Source organism: Sus scrofa, chromosome 1, assembly GCF_054392235.1.
Source record: "Sus scrofa isolate SSC_HxYL_T2T_F1_AM1 chromosome 1, Sscrofa_HxYL_maternal_Yorkshire_Landrace_v2.0, whole genome shotgun sequence".
Taxonomy (NCBI): Eukaryota; Metazoa; Chordata; class Mammalia; order Artiodactyla; family Suidae; genus Sus; species Sus scrofa.
In genome coordinates this window covers 50,664,954-50,684,707 of record NC_139383.1, presented here as the reverse complement: position 1 = coordinate 50,684,707, position 19,754 = coordinate 50,664,954, and the positions used below count along the sequence as shown (strand labels likewise).

Genomic DNA, 19,754 nt, shown 5'->3' with positions numbered 1-19,754 from the left:
TTTGGTGCAAGGGGCAGGTTTGTTTACACCCATGGTTGATAAAGCTTCCCTTTGCAGCAAAGCAGGGACACTTACCATCCATTATGAAATATTTGGGATTTCTAAGCTCAGAGTTTTCCTCCTGTCATGCATCCACTGACATGAACCTGGTCTTCCTCATGTTAGGTATGGAAAGTGGGGCTCAAGGAACCAATGAAAATGCTAACACTTCAGACACAACCTAGAATAGATTTACAAGGAGATCCTGCTGAATAGCATTGAGAACTATGTCTAGATACTCATGTCGCAACAGAAGAAAGGGTGGGGGAAAAAACTGTAACTGCAATGTATACATCTAAGGATAACCTGACCCCCTTGCTGTACAGTGGGAAAATAAAAAAAAAATTATATATAAAAAAAAAGAAAATGCTAACACTTGTGTTATTGCTGTTAGTAATGAAGTCTTTTGTTTCTGATCCCATATTTTTGCAAGCATCCAAGAATCAATCTATGGTAGGCTAACTTACTAGCTTTTAAGTAAGTAGGGCAAAATCTCAGCTCCATTACAATTCTTCACACATGGAAAACTCATTATAACTTCAATTTATCTTTGCTTTTTAATGTTATTTTGCTTGAGAATCCCATTTCCCAGTTTGAAACAACATTTTTCACTTGATATGAAATATCTTTTAATGTTTTTTCCCCACACCTGTATTGAGAGATAAATGACATATAACATTGTCTATGTTTAAGGTGTGGATGTGTTGATATGATACATTTACACATCATAAAATGATTACCATCTTTGCATTAGCTGACACCTCCATCACATCACATAATTACCATTTCTTTTTTGTGGTGAAAACATCTTTTCAGTGGTAATATCTACTCTCTTAGCAACTTTCAAGTATATGACATCGTACTGTTAACTACAAACATCGTACTATACATGAGATTCCCCAGAAATTATTTCTCTTATTGTCTCTGAAAACCAGACATTAAAGCCTTCAACCTTTCACTGTTGAGTACGTCAGCTGTGGGCTTGTCATACATGGCCTTTATTATGTTGAAGCATGTACCGTCTATACCCAAACTGTTGAGGGTTTTTAATCACGAAAGAATATTTTGTCAGATTTTTTTTGTGCATCTACTGAGATGAGCACATGATTTTTCTTTTTTATTCTTTTTTTTTTTTTTTTTTTTGTCTTTTTGTCTTTTGTCTTTGTTGTTGTTGTTGTTGCTATTTCTTGGGCCGCTCCCGCGGCACATGGAGGTTCCCAGGCCAGGGGTCGAATCGGAGCTGTAGCCACCGGCCTACGCCAGAGCCACAGCAACGCGGGATCCGAGCCGCGTCTGCAACCTACACCACAGCTCACGGCAACGCCGGATCGTTAACCCACTGAGCAAGGGCAGGGACCGAACCCTCAACCTCATGGTTCCTAGTCAGATTCGTTAACCACTGTGCCATGACGGGAACTCCTTCTTTTTTATTCTAATGATATGGTGTATCATATTTACTAATTTGTAGATGTTGAATCATCCTCGCATCCCAGGGATAAATCCCACATGATCAGAGTGTATAATTCTTTTGAATTCAGCTTGCTAATATTTTGTTAAGAATTCGTGCATCTATAATCATCAGGGATACTGGATTCTAGTTTCCTTTTCTTATAGTGTCCTTACCTGGCTTTGATATCAGAGCAATGATGGCATCATAAAGTGAGTTTGGAAGTGTTTCCTCTTTAATTTCTTAGAAGAGTTTGAAAAGGACTGGCATTAATTCTTTAAATGTTTGGGAGAATTCACCAATGAAGCCATCTTTTCCTGGGTTTTTCTTTGTTTGGAAACTAATGATCACTGATTCAATCTCCTTATTCACTATTGGTCTGTTTAGATTTTCTGTTTCTTCATGATTCAGTTTGGGTAGGTGTTATGCTTCTAAGAAATTTCCTAGAAAATCTAAATTTCCTAGGTTATCCCATTTGTTGGCAGATAATTGTTTATAGTATTCTCTTATGATCCCTTTTACGTCTGTGTATCTACCGTAATGTCTTCTTTTTCATTTCTGACTTTGTTTACATGTTCTTTTTTTCCTTAGCCTAGTAAAAGTTTATCAGTTTAAGAAATCTTTTCTAAAAAAATTGGATCTTAGTTTTGTTGATTTTTTCTATTGGTTTTCTGGACTCTATTTCATTTATATCCACTCTGATGTTTTTTCTTTTCCTTCTTCTAATTTTAGGCTTTGTTCTTTTTCTAGTTCCTTGAGGTGAAGGTTATTTATTTGAGGTTTTTGACCCATGGGTTGTTTAGGAGTATTGTTTAATTTCCACATATTTGTGAATTTTCCAGACTGCCACAAGTTCATTTTTCTACTTTCATACCACTGTGGTCAGAAAAGTTAACGTGGTATGACTCCCACCTTTTAAAATTTGTTAAGACTTGATTTTTGACCTATCATGTGATCTATCCTGGAGAATGTTCTGTGTGCACCTGAGAAAAATTTTTCTTCTACTGCTTTTGGATGGAATGTTTTCTCTATGTTTGTTAGGCCTATTTGGTCAAAGTATGGTTTAAATCAAATGTTCCTTATTGATTTTCTGCATGGATGATCAATCAATTATTGAAAGTGGGAAAGTAAAGTCCCCAACTTTACTGGTTTTTTCTTCTTCCTTCAGATCTGTTAGTATTTGCTTAATATATTTATGTGTTCCAACGCTGGGTAGATATATATTTACAGTTGTTAGATCCTGATGAACTGACCTGTTATCCTTATATCATGATCTTGTCTCTTGTTGCCATTTCACGTTAAAGTCTATGTCGTATGACAGAAATACAGCTATCCCTGTTCTCCTTTGGTTTCCACTTGCATGGAATATCTTTTTCCATCGTTTCACTTGGACCTCATGTATCTCCTTAAAGATTAAATGAGTCTCTTATAGGCAGCATATACTTGGTTCTTCTTTTCTTAAAAACCCATTCAGTCATTCTATGACTTTTGATTGGAGAATTCAATCCATTTACATTTAGAACAATTACTGACATGTCAGAGCTTAATAATGCTATCTTACTGTTTTCTGGATGTTTTGTAGTTTCCCTGTTCCTTTCTTCCTCTCTTGCAGCCTGCCTTTGTGAAATGATTTTTCTGTAGTAGTTTCTCTTTGATTCTCTTCCCTTTAACTTTTTGTGATATCTTTTACTGCAGCTTTTTGCTTTGTGGTTACCATAAGGCTTACATAAAACACCATGTAGATGTAACAGTTTATTTTATACTGTTAACTTCAATTTCATTCAAAAACTACCCTTCTTTTCCCTCCTTTGTGTTTACGATGTCACAATTTACCCTTTTTATGTTATATATCCATTAACAAACTACTGTAGCTATAGTCATTTTTAATAATCTTGTGCTTTAACCTTTATACTAGGCTAAGTGGTTAACACCACTATATTACTACATTTGAGTACTCTGAATTTGATTACTTACCCCTCCCTTTTTTTTTTGGCTGCACCTGTGACATGCAGAAGTTTCTGGGCTAGGGATTGAACACCCGCCATAGCAGTGACCCAAGCTGCTGCAGTGACAACACCAGATCCTTAACCTGCTGTGCCACAAGAGAAGTGCTTTGATTACTTATCTTTACTAGTATGTTGTATCTCTTCATATGTCTTCATGTTATAATTAGCATCCTTTCATTTCAGCTTGAGAACACTTTTCTGCATTTCTCTTAAGGCAGGCCTAGTTTGTCAGATATAAGTCTTTACTTCTCCTTCTTTTCTGTAGGATAATGTTGCCAGATAGAATATTCTTGGTTGACAGTCTTTTTCTCTTAGCACTTTGAAAATATCCCACTCTCTTTTGGTTTGTAAGGTAGAAAACTGATAGCCTTATGGGGCAGTGGGGAAGTTCCCTTGTAGGTTACAATCTTTTTTTTCTTGCTGCTTTTAAGATGTCTTCTCTTTGACTTTTGACAATTTTATTTTATTGTGTCTTGGAGAGAATCTCTTTAGGTTTAGTTGGTTTGGTGGCCTATGTGCTTTATGTATTTGGATATCCAAATCTCTTCACAGATTTGGAAAGTCTCAGCAATTATTTCTTTAAATAAACTTTCTGCCCCTTTCCCCTCTTCTCCTTCTGGAACACCAGTAATTCACAAATTGTTTCTTTTGACAGTATTCCATAGATTAGACAGGTTTCTTCACTCTTTTTCATAAATGTACTTTGTTTTCCTCTGACTAGATAATTTCAAAGCTCCTATCCTTTATCACAGATTCTTTTGCTTCGTCCATTCAGCTGTGAATGCTCTTATTGCATTTATCATTTCATTCACTGAATTACTCAGCTCCAGAATTTCTGACTCTTTTTATGATTTCTATGTCTTTGCTATGCTTCCTCTTATGATGTTTGTGTACTGCTTTCCTGATTTCACTGAATTGACTTTCTCTGTTTTCTTATAACTCATTGAGTTTCCTTAAAATAACTATTTTGAATTCTTTATTGAGGAAATCATAGATCTCCATGTTTTGGGGTTTGGTTCTTGGAAGATTATTGTAATCCTTTGCTGATGTCATGTTTCCTTGATTTTTCATGATCTTTGGAGTTCTGAATTACTACCTTCACATTTGAAGCAGCAATCACCTCCTGCAGGATTTACTAACTATCTTTGGGACAGAAATACCCTCCTTCAGTCCTATCAGAGGTTCTGAGTCTTTCATAGATCTTCTATGGCTACACCTGCTCCACATGTCTTGCTTCCCACTGTGGCAGGATTCTCAAGCTTGTATTCCTTCTCTCCATTCTGCAGTGCACCAGGCTGAGTACTGTCAGTCTATCTTTTGTTTCCCCAAAGTGGTGCTATTGATCAGGTTGTGGTCTCTCCCTGGCCTGCAGATACATGTCTGCCAAAGCCTGTGCTTGCTGCTGCCTTCAGGAGTACACACAGGGAGCTGAATGCAGAGTCAGGGGCTGTGTAGGTAAGGCATGTGGGATGCTGGAGGTACCCATGGCCAGCTGTGGGGGATCCATAAATGAGGCCTTCCCAAAAGCTCATGGACAGGCTTTTTGATGGAATCTGCAATGTGGTGAGTAGAATCTGTGTTCCTATGATGTCTTCTGAGAATCTCATCTACTGCTCCCCGGTCTTTCCACACTCTGCCATCATAGTCTCGAATCAGTACTCTGTGTGGGGCAGGTAACCTGCACAGTGGGGAGCCAGGTACTCGTCCATCTGCTCTCCCTTTCCCTGCAGGAGAAATCACAGGCCGAGCAGGATTTTCTGGGACAAGCTATGCCACCCTGGGGGAGAAGTGATGTAAATGAAGACAAACTGTCCACTTGCTGAAACTCGAGTGTACCCAAACTTGGATTATTTTTGCTCCAGTGGAGTGCTGAATTTCTCCCTTGGCAACCTGGACTTCCACAGAGGCTCTCTTGATTGGGGTGACTCAGGTCAGTGTACTTAGGGGCTCCAGAACTGTACCTGAGAGGAGCCACTTCCCTGCCCACAGCAGGATTTAGGATTATATGCATAACACCTAATGCACAGGCAGGAGAGATGCCCCTCCTTGGGTGGATGGTACTGGACCCCACAATTCCCACAAAGTCACTTTTGTTCACAGATGGATGCCACATTTTTGCTGTTGTAGGGAGGACAAAAGTAAGGTAAATGTTATGCTGCTGTGAAGCTAATGTCAGTCACCCTTTCAACTTTTTAATTAGTATGGGGCACTTGGAACCACTCACATAACAATAGTTTCCATGCTTTAAAGTGAATGTGTATGCCATGTGAATTCAAAAATTACGGATAACAATTTTCTAAGAACCTGAAAATCTGCCCTTTCTGAATCTGATATTGAATAATATGGCTGAATTAATACTGAACTGACTCACTAAACTGTTCAAGTATAGATTTACATTTCCTCTTTTTATTCCAACTATTTGCTTCACCACCTGCTTTCATCCCAACAGAAAGAGACTCCATATCACGGGCTCACTTCTGTGACTCAGCTTAGTTGTACTGAGATACAGACAGCCTATAAATTTTATTAAGCCATGTATGTCTCTGTACAATGAGTGACCCTTGGACTACTTGGTTACTACAGGCTTAGCAGTGTATTCTTAGTATATCAACGTACTTTATGAGCAAAGTTCCTGTTGAATTGTATAAGGAAGTCAAAAGGACGTAATATACCTCCATTTCCACAATTTCCTTGCTACATAGCAGGGCAGGGTAAGGCTTATTATCCCTGGTTAAGTAACATTAGGGCACTTTCTCACTGTGCCTTAATTAACCCTCTTTGAGTCCTTTAGGAGTTAAATAGGCCTTATCTTGATATCTGGAATGAGGTGAGAAAAGGGAAGCTCTAAGTAAAGTTTTAGTTTATTTCTGATATTTTAGTTTTTTATAAAAATAATTTTTGTTTTGGCCTCCCTTCTTTGCCCCATTTTTTTTTTTCAAAGTTGTGTTCACCAGCTATTTTCTGACTCCTGAAGCTTACCTTCTTATTTCTATTTCACCTAAGACAAGCCCTCACCATAAAATATGCTACAAAGTTGCCTCTGATCCCTGCTATCACTCTCTTCTCTATTTTGGGAAGCAGCATATCAAGTGGTGAAGAACAGACTACTGCGCCATACTACCTGGGTTTGAATCCCATCTCTGCCACTTCCTAACTGATAACAATAAATAAAAACAAATTCATGGAGTTCCCATGTGGCTAAGTGGATTAAGTATCTGACTAGTACCCATGAGGATGCCAGTTTGATCCTTGGCCTCAGTGGATTAAGGTTCTGGCATTGCCACAGGCTGTGGTGTAGATTGGAGATGCATCTTGGATCCAGTGTTGCTGTGGCTGTGGCACAGGCCTCAGCTGAAGCTCTGATTTGACCCCTAGCCTGGGAACTTCCACATGCTGCAGGTATGGCCATAAAGAGAAAAAAAAAAAAAAGAATAAATTCATAATAAGAGAGATTTTAATACATTTTTCTTGGTAGTTGACAGCTGTAGCGGCCCTAAACTCATTACAAATATGAAAAAATTTGAACAAAATGACTTATAAACTTAACCTAGCAGACATATTTAGAACACTTAACCCAGCACCCTGAAGGGTACACATTCATGCTACAGGTAAAGCAAGTCTCAAAAAATTAAAGTACTGACATCACACATACTGTTTCCTAACCACAACGAAGGTATGGTTATTAAAAACAAGAAGACAACTAGGAAATTGTTGTATATGGAAATAAAGAAACATTCTCCTGCATATGAAGGCTTTTTGGTTAGCAAGACAGAGACAGGCACAGGACAGCTCAGTCTGGGTGGGGTTTTTTATAAGGATATATTCAGCTAAGTAAGGACATCCAGGGAACTGACCCTGTAGCCAAACAGCCTGTTCTTGGAAATTGAAATGCTATTCATTGCCATTTAGGAGAGAACAAAGAGACTAATATCCTTAGATCACTCAAGAGGCTACTGTTTTGGAAATAAGTATCTGTCGTTCCCTTTCCTTGTGGCTCCTCCATCACGGTGTTCCTCTCTCTCTGCTCTCTCTATTTTATTCTGACCCTATTTATTGTTATCCCTACCTTAAAATAATGTTTACTCATGGTTTCTACGGTCTCATGGCTTTTGCCCATAACCTTGTCTCTCTTGGTTTCTGAAAATGTTTACTAACTGTGTCTCTTATGTTTATTACCTGTGTCTCTTATGTTTACTACCTGTGTCTCTTATGTGTTCCATGTTTGAATTACTCAAGGGAAATGATCTGAACACTTAAGTCAGTCATTCTTCTAACACAAAATGTCCCAAGTCAGCAGAGTTTACATGCAGAAGGCGACTTCAAAAATCACTAATTCTCCTTATGTCAATGCTACAGATGACTGCCTTGGGGCTAAGTGCCAATTTCTAACTCAGAACTACAGGGCCACTTGATACAAAACATGGCAGCTTACGAATAAGAACTGCTTTTAGTACTTTATTTATGAAGAAGATTAAATTTCTTGGGCAGACACTCAATTTCTTGGACTTCTAAGCAAGAAAAGAATGACAATAGCTAAATTTGAGATCATATATCCCAAGTGTACCTGTTAATGGTTTTGTTTACATATGTTGTATTAATTCAAACATTTATATGCAATAGATGTTAGGTTCCCAAATTGTTATAGTAGGCTGAGAGATTTTCCACTTGGGGTGGTATGCATATAAAGTAGTTCCTGTGGCATCTTGTCATTGACTAGTATATTGTTTCTGTTGATACACAGAAATGAATGAACAGATGTATTTGTTATTTTAGGTGCTAATGGGAAAAAGAATCTCTTCTAAATAACCCTGAATCAAAGAATAAACTGCTCACAAAAATTAGAAAATACTAAGAACTGAAAGGTAAAAAAATACAACATATCAAGACTTGTGGAATGCAACTGAAGCACTAGAAGTACTTAGAAACTTGTAAACCTAAATGTATATAATAGAAAAGAAGAAATGCTACAAGTAATAAGTTAAGCATCTACTTATATTAAAAATGAAAGAGAGGAACACTACAGATACTACAGATGTTAAAAAAAATAACTGAAGGATGCTATGAATAATTTAAGACCATAAATCAATAAATTTAGACAAACAAACTCCTGGAAAAATATAATTTACCAAAACTGGTTGAAAAATAAATAAAATGTAGTATTCCCACTAATATTGTATCATCTAAATCTAATCATAAGGAAACATAATACAAACCCAAATTGAAGAATGGTACACAAAATTACTGGCCAACTACTTTGCCTTTAAAAAAAAGACAAATTCATGAAAGACAAAGAAAATATAAGGAACTATTTGAGATTAATAAACTATTAATAGCTTATTAATGGTAACTATTATTAATAAACTATTAGTTATAATAACTAAACTATTTGAGTCTAAGGAGTTTAAAGGGATATAACTGAATGCAATGTGTGAACCTGAGATGAATCTGGAAATAGCTGTCACACAGGACATTAAGACAAATGACAAGATTTAAAAATGAATCGTGCAGAAGATATCACTACTGTATCAATATTAAATTTCCTAAAGTTGATCACTGTACTGTGGTCAAGAGAATACCTTCATTCTTAGTCAATACATTCTTTAAGATTTATGGAAAAAAAGCATGATATCTGTAACTATCAAATGGTCCAGGAAAAAAACATGTATGTGTGTGTATATTTATATGTGTACCTATCCAGAAAAAGAAGGAATGATGAAACAAATACACCAAAATGGTAACTTGTGATTCTTTCAAAGAGTATATAGTAACATGCTGTACTATTTCTGTAATTCTTCTGTAAGTTCTCTATTATATTTTAGAAATAAAACATGATTTTGTCTTTCATGTTTATCTTCAATTAACTTAGAACTGAATTTTATATAATTTTTTTCTACATGGATACCTAATTGTCCCAACATCATTTATGCAAATTTTACCTTTTCTTTGCTGATCTGCATATATTATGTATTCACATATGCATATGTCTATGTCTGGCTTTTCTCTTCTGTTCTGTCTACACTAAAATTAAGATCTCTAGTTCATCAAAAGATAGCATGAAGATAGTAAAAAAAAAAAAAAAAGCCATGAAATAAGAGATTTATAAAACATATAACAAAGGATAATTATTTAGAATATATAAAAAACTACTACACATCAATAAGAAAAACAAAAGTAATCCTACAGAAAAATGGGTAATTTGAACAGGCAGTTCACAAACAGGAAATCTATGTAGCCGATAATCACACAAAATAGTGCTTTACTTATACTAAGCCATCAGAAAAATGCAAACTAGAACCAAAATGGTATATTATTTTACATCTATCTTGGTAAAATTTTTAAAAGTCTGCCAATAATGGACTTCCTGTTGTGACTCAGTGGAAACAAATCTGACTAGTATCCACCCCATGACCTTGCTCAGTGGATTACGGATCTGGCATTGCCATGAACTGTGGTGTAGGTCGAAGACAAAATTTGGATCTCGTGTTGCTGTGGCTGTGGTATAGGCCAGCAGCTATAGCTCTGATAAAACCCCTAGCTTGGGAACCTCCATATGTGTGGGTGCAAAAAGTGTGCCAATATCAAAAGTTGGGAAAACTGTGGAGTAACAAGAACTCTTATACAGTGCTGGTGGGAGTGAAAACTGATACCACTTTGGAAAACAGTGTAGCATTAGCTAACAGAATTGAAGTTATTCATATCCTATGACATAGCAATTTCCTTTACAGGTACATATGTCATAGAAACTGGTATGCCAGGAAATATGTGCAGAATATGCAGAGCAATTTGGTTAGCAGTAGCTATAAGTCAGAAGTAATCTAAATGTCCATCAAAAGTAGAATGGATAAACAAAATCATGGGTATATTCAAATGGAAATACATCACAGCAATGAAAATGAGCAATCTACAACTATGAAAAAAACAGATTAATCTCACAAACAAAATCTTGAGTAAAAGAAGCAATATACAAAAGAATACACACTGTATGAATTCATTTATACAGAATTCAGTAACAGGCTAAATAACTACTGGGCAGAAACAATTTCTATTATTTAGTGTTCATACATAGTTGTTAAAACTAAAGACAGCCAATGCTCCAGTTGCCCTGTCCTTCATGTCAACCAGAGTCCAGTTTGTCTGTTTTATATGTACTCTGCTCAAATAAGTTTTCATTTAAAGGAAAAATAAACAGCCCAAAACTCCAAAAAACAAAAACCAAAACCAAAAAAACCTAAAAGACAAAGAACTTATCACAAAAGATGACAGTGATTCCTTCTAAACTTCATGGAGGAAATAGAAATTGGAAAAAAAATACACAGAATACTTCTGTGGTGTTGACAATTTTCAATTTTGTGATCTGGATGATAGTTAAAAGGGTATGTTCTTTTAACAATTTGTTAAAATGTGCATGTTTTATGCACTTTTCTGATTTTGATTGTATGTTGTGGTTTATAATTAAGGAAAGAAAAACAAAAAATAGGAAAAAAGAAAATAAACATGGGGAGTTCCCTTAGTGGCTCAGAGGTTAACAAACCTGACTAGGATCCATGAGGATGCAGGTTTAATCCCTGGCCTCACTCATTGGGTAGGGATCTGGTGTTTCTGTGAGTTATGGTGTAGGCCAACAGCTATAGCTCCAATGTGACCCCCTAGCCTGGGAAACTCCATATGCCGTGAGTGCAGCCCTAAAATAGCAAAAATAAATAAATACATAAAAAATAAACATGATTTTTTATGGAATAACTAGTAGGCATGAAAATTAGTGTGGTTACAGAGTATCTAAGGAGATAAGATGGGAAAGACAGTCAAAGATTCAATATCTCAAAGCCTCTTGATATAACTTTGTACAAAAATTTCTGCATAATCCATACTAGACCTATAACAAACATGTACATCTACATTACTCTCCAAGTCCTGCCAAGTTCATAACATGTGTCTCTAACTGAGGTGAGGGAAGGAGACAGGAAGGGAGGCAAGTGTAACATTGAAGAGAGATATTCTGTCTTAGTCTGAGATGGCTCTTTAGTTCTGGCTTCTGTTCCTAATAAGTCTTGGCTGTTCTTGAGTTCCAAGGACTGTCCTTTATGATACTTTTCCTATTTTATTTACATATATGTGGTTTTCTTTTTTTCAATTTTATTGGGAGTATAGTTGACTTAAAATGTTGTGTTGGTTTCAGGTGTGCAGCAAAATGAATCAGTTATACATATATCCATTCTATTTCAGATTCTTTTCCCATATAGGTCAGGTGGTTTTTCTTACTAGCAGGGATATAACTGAGCCAGGTCATGTACTCAACTGTATTATTCTGTTATTAACTTTAGAAATCAAATAATAAGAATAAATGTCTCTTTTCTGATTTAAGAGCATATTAGGTAAAAAGTAGGCTTTTTATTTATAAGAAATTTCCAAATATAAATGATAACACTCATTAAAATGCCCTAACACTACTTTTTTTTAACAACTTACCCTCAAGGTATGGTGCTCTTGTGCTAATAATAGCCTTAGCTCTTCATGTAGTGTTATAGCTTCCAGAAACTGTCCCCATAAAGCCATTAGAAGTGAGCACAGTTGGGCAAGATTCATATTTATAAGTTCTGCCAGTTCATCAGGATTTTCTATTTTCTGAAATGACAAGAAAAAAACACTTTACTGCTCTCTGAGAATTACCATATCTAATATATTATTGAGAATATTAATATAAAGGCAAATTTTTAGTTTAAAAAAAGTGCATGCACCTGCATATGAAGTGTGGAGACCAACTGATCAATGGCTTTTTCTGACAGTTACTATAGCAATTTTCAACCAATATTTCAATATCTGAGGTATCTTGTTACTGGAATATTCAAATCTAGCCTAAAGTTACAAATCAGGATTCTACAGAACATGATCAAATTCAAACACCAAAATACTGAGAACTTTAAACACAATGTACAAATCATGATGAAAGTTATAAAATTTTTGAAAGATGATGAAACCTTAAAATATGATTTTTTCCCTCCAATCATCTAAGTATTAACAGAAATGAGTGATACACTCTCTAAAGCACTGCTTTTCTCTCAGACCTATGTTCCTAGATTTCATTTTGCTTGTGGGTACCCTTTCACAGAGTTGTCAAACATTTCTTTCCTTTTCTAACAATTCATTCATCCAGTATTTACTGAGCACACTTTACAAGCTAGGGTCTATATTCTATAGATACCAAGATTAATATGAGAAGCTCACAGTCTAAAGAGGGAAGAAAAGTGGGTAAAAAATTAAAATAAAATACAATATCATGAGTGTTCTAACAGTGGTATTAAATTATCCCATTTATTTAAATATTCGCTTGCCGATGATAGAAGTTAAGAGCACTGAATGAAATGAAGAATCTTCTAAAAGGCATTTGGTTTTCTTGAATTGATAAGATGAATAATAAAAGACTCTAAATCAGAATGATGTTTCTCTTTGGACAGACATTTTTACCATGAGAACAGGCTTTTCTTTAATCCATTGAGGCAGCAGTCAGTTTTCAGGCACAGAATACCATGATGCAAAAGCCTGACTTCAAACACTAGTAACACTAGGAAATCTACTTTAAGTTTACACATAGGTGCTGATACCATTTTCCGACCATAAAGAAGGGAGAAGTCGTCTACTCAGATGGAAGCTGACAGGCACTCCCATAGTATCCTATCCTTTACCACCTACCCACCAAGGATGGCTATATTTATATCTCTGAATCTCATCTCTCCTGAGCTCCATACCCATTATCTACTGGATGACTGTACTTGGACATGACATTAGTGACTTTTTTTTAAAGAAAACAAGTATTTTAATCATGGGGAAAGCCATTAGGATAGCATATAAAATTGTCTAGGGAGTTCCCTTCCTTGCTCAGCAGTTAACAAACCCAACTAGGATCCATGAAGATGAGGGTCCAATCCCTGGCATTGCTGAGTAGATTAAGGATCCCATGTTGCTGTGAGCTGTGGTGCAGGTCACAGACAAGGCTTGGATCCCATGTTGCTGTGGGTGTGGTGTAGGATGGCAGCTGTAGCTCTGATTCCACCCCTAGCCTGGTAACTTCCATACGTCATGGGTGCGGCCCCAAAAAGCAAAAAAAAAAAAGTCCATTCTGCTTATTTCAAGTCCTCAGTTTAATTTACATACAGAAATACATCCCGAAGCCAAATATTTATTTTTGTCTGATTCATGTCTCTGACTTCTTCCATTAACATAGCTAAACAAGAGTGAAATACACAGTGATCTTAAAATAGTCAAAACATTTCTTTCCACGGGAAAAAAATAAGTCTATTCAATTTAATCATAAGAACTAGTGGAAATACGGTCTGAAACAAAAACTGAACTCTTGAAATTAAACAAATTTTCATTTCTAAACAATATCACTTTACAAAATATGTAAGTTTAAGTGATGCTTCAAAAATTTGTTCACGAGTTCCTGTTGTGGCTCAATGGTAATGAACTCGACGAGTATCCATGAGGGTGTGGGTTAGATCCCTGGCCTCACTCAGTGGGTTAAGGTTCCGGCACTGCCCTGAGGTAGGTCGTAGTTGCAGCTCAGATCCCACATTGCTGTGGCTGTGTTATAGGTTGGTAGCTGCAGCTCCAATTTGACCCCTATCCTAGGAATTTCCATATGCCGTAGGTGCAGCCCTAAAAGGACAAAAGAAAAATTGTACAGAAATTATCTGAGTGAATATAAGAAAAAGCACACTTTTGATCAGTTGATTGTCTTTGCTATTCATTTAAATGCAGAATAATATATATTTTAAAGGTAATCTAACTTCACACTCAAGTCAAATGTCATTTGATCAACTAAGTTGTGGTTCGACATAGATCAACAATTTTATTTTTGCATTTTAGAAGAATAAATAATTTTCTTTGAGAAAAGTATTTAGAAAAGGAAACAGAATCCACTTAAATAGCTCAGTAATGTAAATTTTAAAAATCCAAGTACCTTAACTTCTTCACATAATTCAGTAAGTCGAGCTTCTACATCCATTTCCTCTGAAAGGAGTAAAGAGTAATTAGAGGAGGTATTTCAACGTTAGATCCAAAAACTATTTTTGAAATTATATAAATAAATTATCTTAAAAAAACCAGAAGGGTGTGAATATCTGGACTATATTAAATGAATTAAACTTCAATGTAATATATTTTCATAAACACATTAATCATGCAGGAAATGTGACAATTATTAAATTCTATGTATTGATAACAGGCATACCTCAAAGATACCACGGCTCGGTTCCACTGCAATAGAGTGAATAGTGCAATAAGGCGAGTCACATGAATTTTTTGGTTTCCCAGTGCGAATGAAAGTTATGTTTATACTATACTGTAGTCTATTAAGGGTGCAATAACATTATGTCTAAAAAACAATGTACATACCTTCATTAAAAAATACTTTGTTGCTAAAAAATGCTAACCATCATCTGAGCCCTCAATGAGTTTTAACCTTAGCCAAGAGTATCATAACGATATCTGATCATAGATCACTGTAACAAATAATAACGAAAAAGCTCGAAATATTGTGAGAATTACCAAAATGAGATGCATAGACAAGAAATAAGCAAATGCTGTTGGAAAAATGGTTCCAACAGACTTGCTTGGCATAGGGTTGCCACAAACCTTCAGTCTGTGAAAAAGGCAGTACCTGTGAAGTGCAATAAAGTGAGGCATGCTGTATTAAATAGAGGGTTTCAGTTCTTTAAGAGGCTAACGCTACCAAGGAAATATTGACTGTATAATTAAAGTAACTTGCACAACTGCATCACAGAAAAGATAAAGCATGTAACTAGACGTTATTGAATTTCACTTGTTATAAATTCCAGTAATCTTAGTATTTTGTATTACATATGTACATGTTTTGCTTTTTATAAAATCTATTCCTAAAAAGTTCAAGTCAAAATAATTTTTATAACCAGAACATATTTAAAACATATCTGAATATACGGTATTTAATGAAAATGAATGACAAAATTATTAAGAAAAGGTAAGTTCATGTTTTAGTTTAATAAATTCCATTTTCTATAAGACAGTCTGAAACTGTGGCATTTTTTTTCCCCATATAAGTGTAGTTTTTTTTTTGTTTGTTTGTTTGCTTTTTTAGGGCCGCACCTGCGGCAAATGGAGGTTCCCAGGCCACGGGTCGAATCTGAGCCTCCAGCCTCCAGCCTACACCACAGCCACAGCAACGCCAGATCCCAGCCACGTCTGCAACCCACACCACAGCTCACAGCGACACCGGATCCTTAATCCACTGACAGAGGCCAGAGGTCAAACCTGCGTCCTCATGGATGCTGGTCAGATTGGTTTCTGCAGTGCCATGACGGGAACTCCACCCTAGCTTATTTAATGTGTGCCATAACCATTTATAAAGGGGGGGGGTTTACAGATTAATTTAAAATTAAAATAGTAATATTTATAAGGGAATACAGAAATTAAGAGAATAGAAAGATTTATTGTTTTTTGCAGGGAAAGAATTTCACTAAAATCTAAAACATCATGTTTAGATATACTTAATTTTTATTCAGAAATCAAATTTAAATGAATTCTCCTAAGAGAACTCCGATGGCACAGTTGTGATCACACCAAATTCCACAATTTTGTTGCTGTAAGGAAGTTTAACTGATCATTGTCACATAAAGGCAAGAATACATTCTGTGACATCCTTGAATTCATTCATCAGCTTACTATCTCATATGGTACACTGAATGTTTATTACTTGATACAAAGAACGATAAACATTTAAATTTGATAAAATAGGCAGTTACAATGATGTGGTAAATACAACCAAGTTATGATGAGAACAGCAAATACTCTGTTGGTAACCAAAACTGGTAGGACACACAAATGTTTTGCAATTTACAAACTATATAAATAATATATATATAAATATGTCAAAATATATATAAATAATATATAAATAATAATATCTAATGTACCAAGAAATAAACTGCAAATTGGTCAACTGATAACTAAAGACACCTGCTGATATTTCACAAATCATTTCACTATCAGATAAATCACTGGCTCCTAATATTAGATTTTCCAAAATTAAAAAGGAAAACTCTATAGTGGACCCTGTATTAAAATCATAACTTCTATATGCCATCATACATTTTTACATCACTCATGTGTTTTCCTGTGACAGAAGAAAATCAGTAAAACTGGTCTTGGTAGGCATATCCTACCTGTGAATTTTTTTTTTTTTAATGAAAATAAAACTTTACTACCAAAATCTTGATCTTGGACTTCTCGCCTTCAGAACTGTGAGAAAATAAAACTTCTGTTGTTTAAGCAAGAAAAAAGGAAATAAATAAACCTTTAAAACTCTGAGTTTTGATACATTTTCCTTATCTTTTCATATAACAATCCAAATGCAGAAACTAGTATGTTTATTTGCATTATGGCTTGTGGGAACCACTTCAATGCAAGCATCTTAAAGAATGTTTAAACATCTTTCAGCTGAAATTATTTCAAAATCATTTAGGATTTTAAACTGAGTTTAATTAATTTTTCTTTTAAAAATATCTATACAATTTTATAGAAATGTATAAATGTGATTATTTTCTTACTCTTTTTTTTTTTTTTTTTTTTTTTGGTCTTTTTGCCATTTCTTGGGCCGCTCCCGTGGCATATGGAGGTTCCCAGGCTAGGAGTCCAATCAGAGCTGTAGCCGCCGGCCTACACTGCAGCCACAGCAACGCGGGACCTGAGCTGCATCTGCAACCTACACCACAGCTCACAGCAACGCCGGATCCTTAACCCACTGAGTAAGGCCAGGGATCGAACCTGCAACCTCATGGTTCCTAGTCAGATTCACTAACCACTGAGCCACGACGGGAACTCCTTTCTTATATTTTTTAAAACTCAGTGCCTCCTGCTAATTAATACAAGGTGGCAGCCTAGAACATATCCTTTCAGATTTTAAAATATATACATATATGAGATCTGGAGTCACTGTTCTACTGAAATAGATTATATTTTACATAATTTCTGCAACTTGCTATTTTTCTCTCAGGAGTACTCCATGAAAATCTGATATGCGGCCCTAAAGCATTTTTAATGGCTGCATAATATTCCTTGGTATAGATACCTCATAATTTCTTTCATATTCTGTTCTTTGCTGAATGATGGGCATTTATGTTTGCTTTCAGTGTTTTGCCACTACTAACAATACTGTGATAAACATGCATATATATATACTGTGACATACTGGTACTCATTTCAGTGCTAGAGAGGAACAAAAATGGAGATGCTAGATCAAAGTATAGATGTATCTTAAATTTATTTTTTAAATATATCTGCCCAATTATCATCTATTCATTCATTCAAAAGGTAGTTATAGCATAGAACAGATAATGACCAAAATAATGCAAGGAGTTAAGGACTGAAATATCCTGAAAAAAGCATTATTTAACGTACTTCATTATGTTTTAGTTTTGAATCAAGTCTTTTCCCAAAGATGTCTCAACCAAAAACTGGGGACTTATTATATAAGCAGCATTCTTTAAAATTATTTATTAGGATGCTCACATGTAAACAGGCAGGCAGTACAATAGTAAATGAAAAGTATATTTTTATTGCTAAAAAGAACACTAAAACATGTCATAAAGGACCATAATTTCACACTGTGAATTCTTTAATTTTACAGTTACTTAATGAGAATATAAAATTATATTTCAAAATTATGACCATAAATAAATATTCAATCTTCCTTCTTTCCTAATAAGGTAAGGTTCTCTCTTAATAATTTTAGTGAAAACTATCCCAATTTAATATTTCTGAGCTAGTTTTCATCACAGAAATGTGGAGAAAAATTTTGGTTCCTTAATTTCCTTTTGTCCATACTTTTGAAAACTGAGAAACACTGTGATTTTTTTTTCTTTTTCTTTCTTTCTTCCCGCACCTACAGCATATGGAAGTTCCCAGGCTAGACGTCAGATCAGAGCTGCAGCTGCTGGCCTACGACACAGCCATAGCCATAGCAACACAGGATCCAAGCCACGTCTGCGACCTCCACCACAGCCCATGGCACGTTGGATCCTTAACCCGCTGAGTGAGGCCAGGAATCAAACCCACATCTTCATGAATACTAATCAGGTTCGTTACTGCTAAGCCACAACGGGAACTCCCAAATACGGTGATCTGATTTTTTACTTCTACAGCTTTTCATAATTTAAAAAAGTGTAACTGTGATGTTTTATTCAACACCAAGTAAAAAGTTTTAATATACTAATGGAAGGATAATAAATTAAGCACTATTGCTATTCATGAACAAAAGTCTAAAAATGTCAATAAGATGATGAGATCAGAATATTTCCTTTGAAATATATAACATCTGGATAGCGGTGATTTGATATTACTGTGTTTTGCTTTTAAAATTTAGAGTAATAACACTATAAACCAGCTATAATGGAAAAAATAAAAATCATTATAAAAATAATTTAAAAATTTAGAATAAAAAATGAATGCAAATTTACTCAACAACCAAAACCATATACTAAAGATGTTTCTCTTCTTTATTTCTATAGTGTATGAAATGAGTTTCAGTTTTTAAACCACATTTTATTATCATTAGCCCTACTCAAAGAGAAACTGACTTTGAACAAATTTAAGGCTATATCATTAAATCAACCAATTATGGCAATGAACATGGTTTCCAAAAAGCTTTCTTAATAGGAACTCTGAAAAGAATATGGAAAAAACCAAAGAAATCTTTGCATTTAACATTCCCAGTTTTTTAAAAAACAACTTCAATATTAAAATTAAGAATTAACCAAAGCTTATCTATAAACCAAACTGATTCTAAAAGTTCTTTAAAAAGGGTGGTAGGAACATACTATGTTAATAAATACATATTTATGAAATTTGACACTAATTTAAAGCAAAGTTTCATACTAATTAAAAGGGATTATTTACTTAGCCTATTTGTAAACGTACCTAGACAGGTGTCTTTCTGAGTTGGTGGCTGTTTTCTTCTCAGAAGGCGCTCATAAAGGACCTGCATGTTGGCCTTGGCTAGTTATAAGGATTGCACACAGCACTAGTTACTATACTCCTTTCACAATAAAATTTACTAGAATTTTCCAACTTGTTATTAATAGATGTAGTTTTGATCTGATAGTGCAGTTAGATTAGAACACTAGAGCAGAATCTTTTAGTTAATTAGCTTATTAAAATTATAAATGATGTACATTCAAGTTTACATTACTTTGTTCTTTTTGTTTCATTTTTCTATTTAAATGCATGTGCAA

General features: G+C 35.1%; 1 protein-coding gene across 10 annotated transcripts in view; it reads right to left on the bottom strand.

The window, feature by feature from the left end:
• The window catches only part of FAM135A (family with sequence similarity 135 member A), a 136,486-nt gene that overhangs the window by 40,850 nt on the left and 75,882 nt on the right, over window positions 1–19,754 (bottom strand). For 6 of the 10 annotated variants that reach the window (XR_014805028.1, XM_013992626.3, XM_084958701.1 and 3 more), the window contains exons 11-13: window positions 19,441–19,518; window positions 14,450–14,499; window positions 11,959–12,114 (exon numbers count right to left, since the gene is read on the bottom strand). Coding sequence is in view for 7 of the 10 variants with exons in the window: in XM_013992626.3 (XP_013848080.1) it covers window positions 11,959–12,114; window positions 14,450–14,499; window positions 19,441–19,518 (284 nt within the window). In the remaining 3 variants the exon portion in view is untranslated. The remainder of the gene's footprint in view (window positions 1–11,958; window positions 12,115–14,449; window positions 14,500–19,440; window positions 19,519–19,754) is intronic. The other 4 variants (XM_003121274.6, XM_003353241.5, XM_021089438.2 and 1 more) reach the window with 1 other exon arrangement.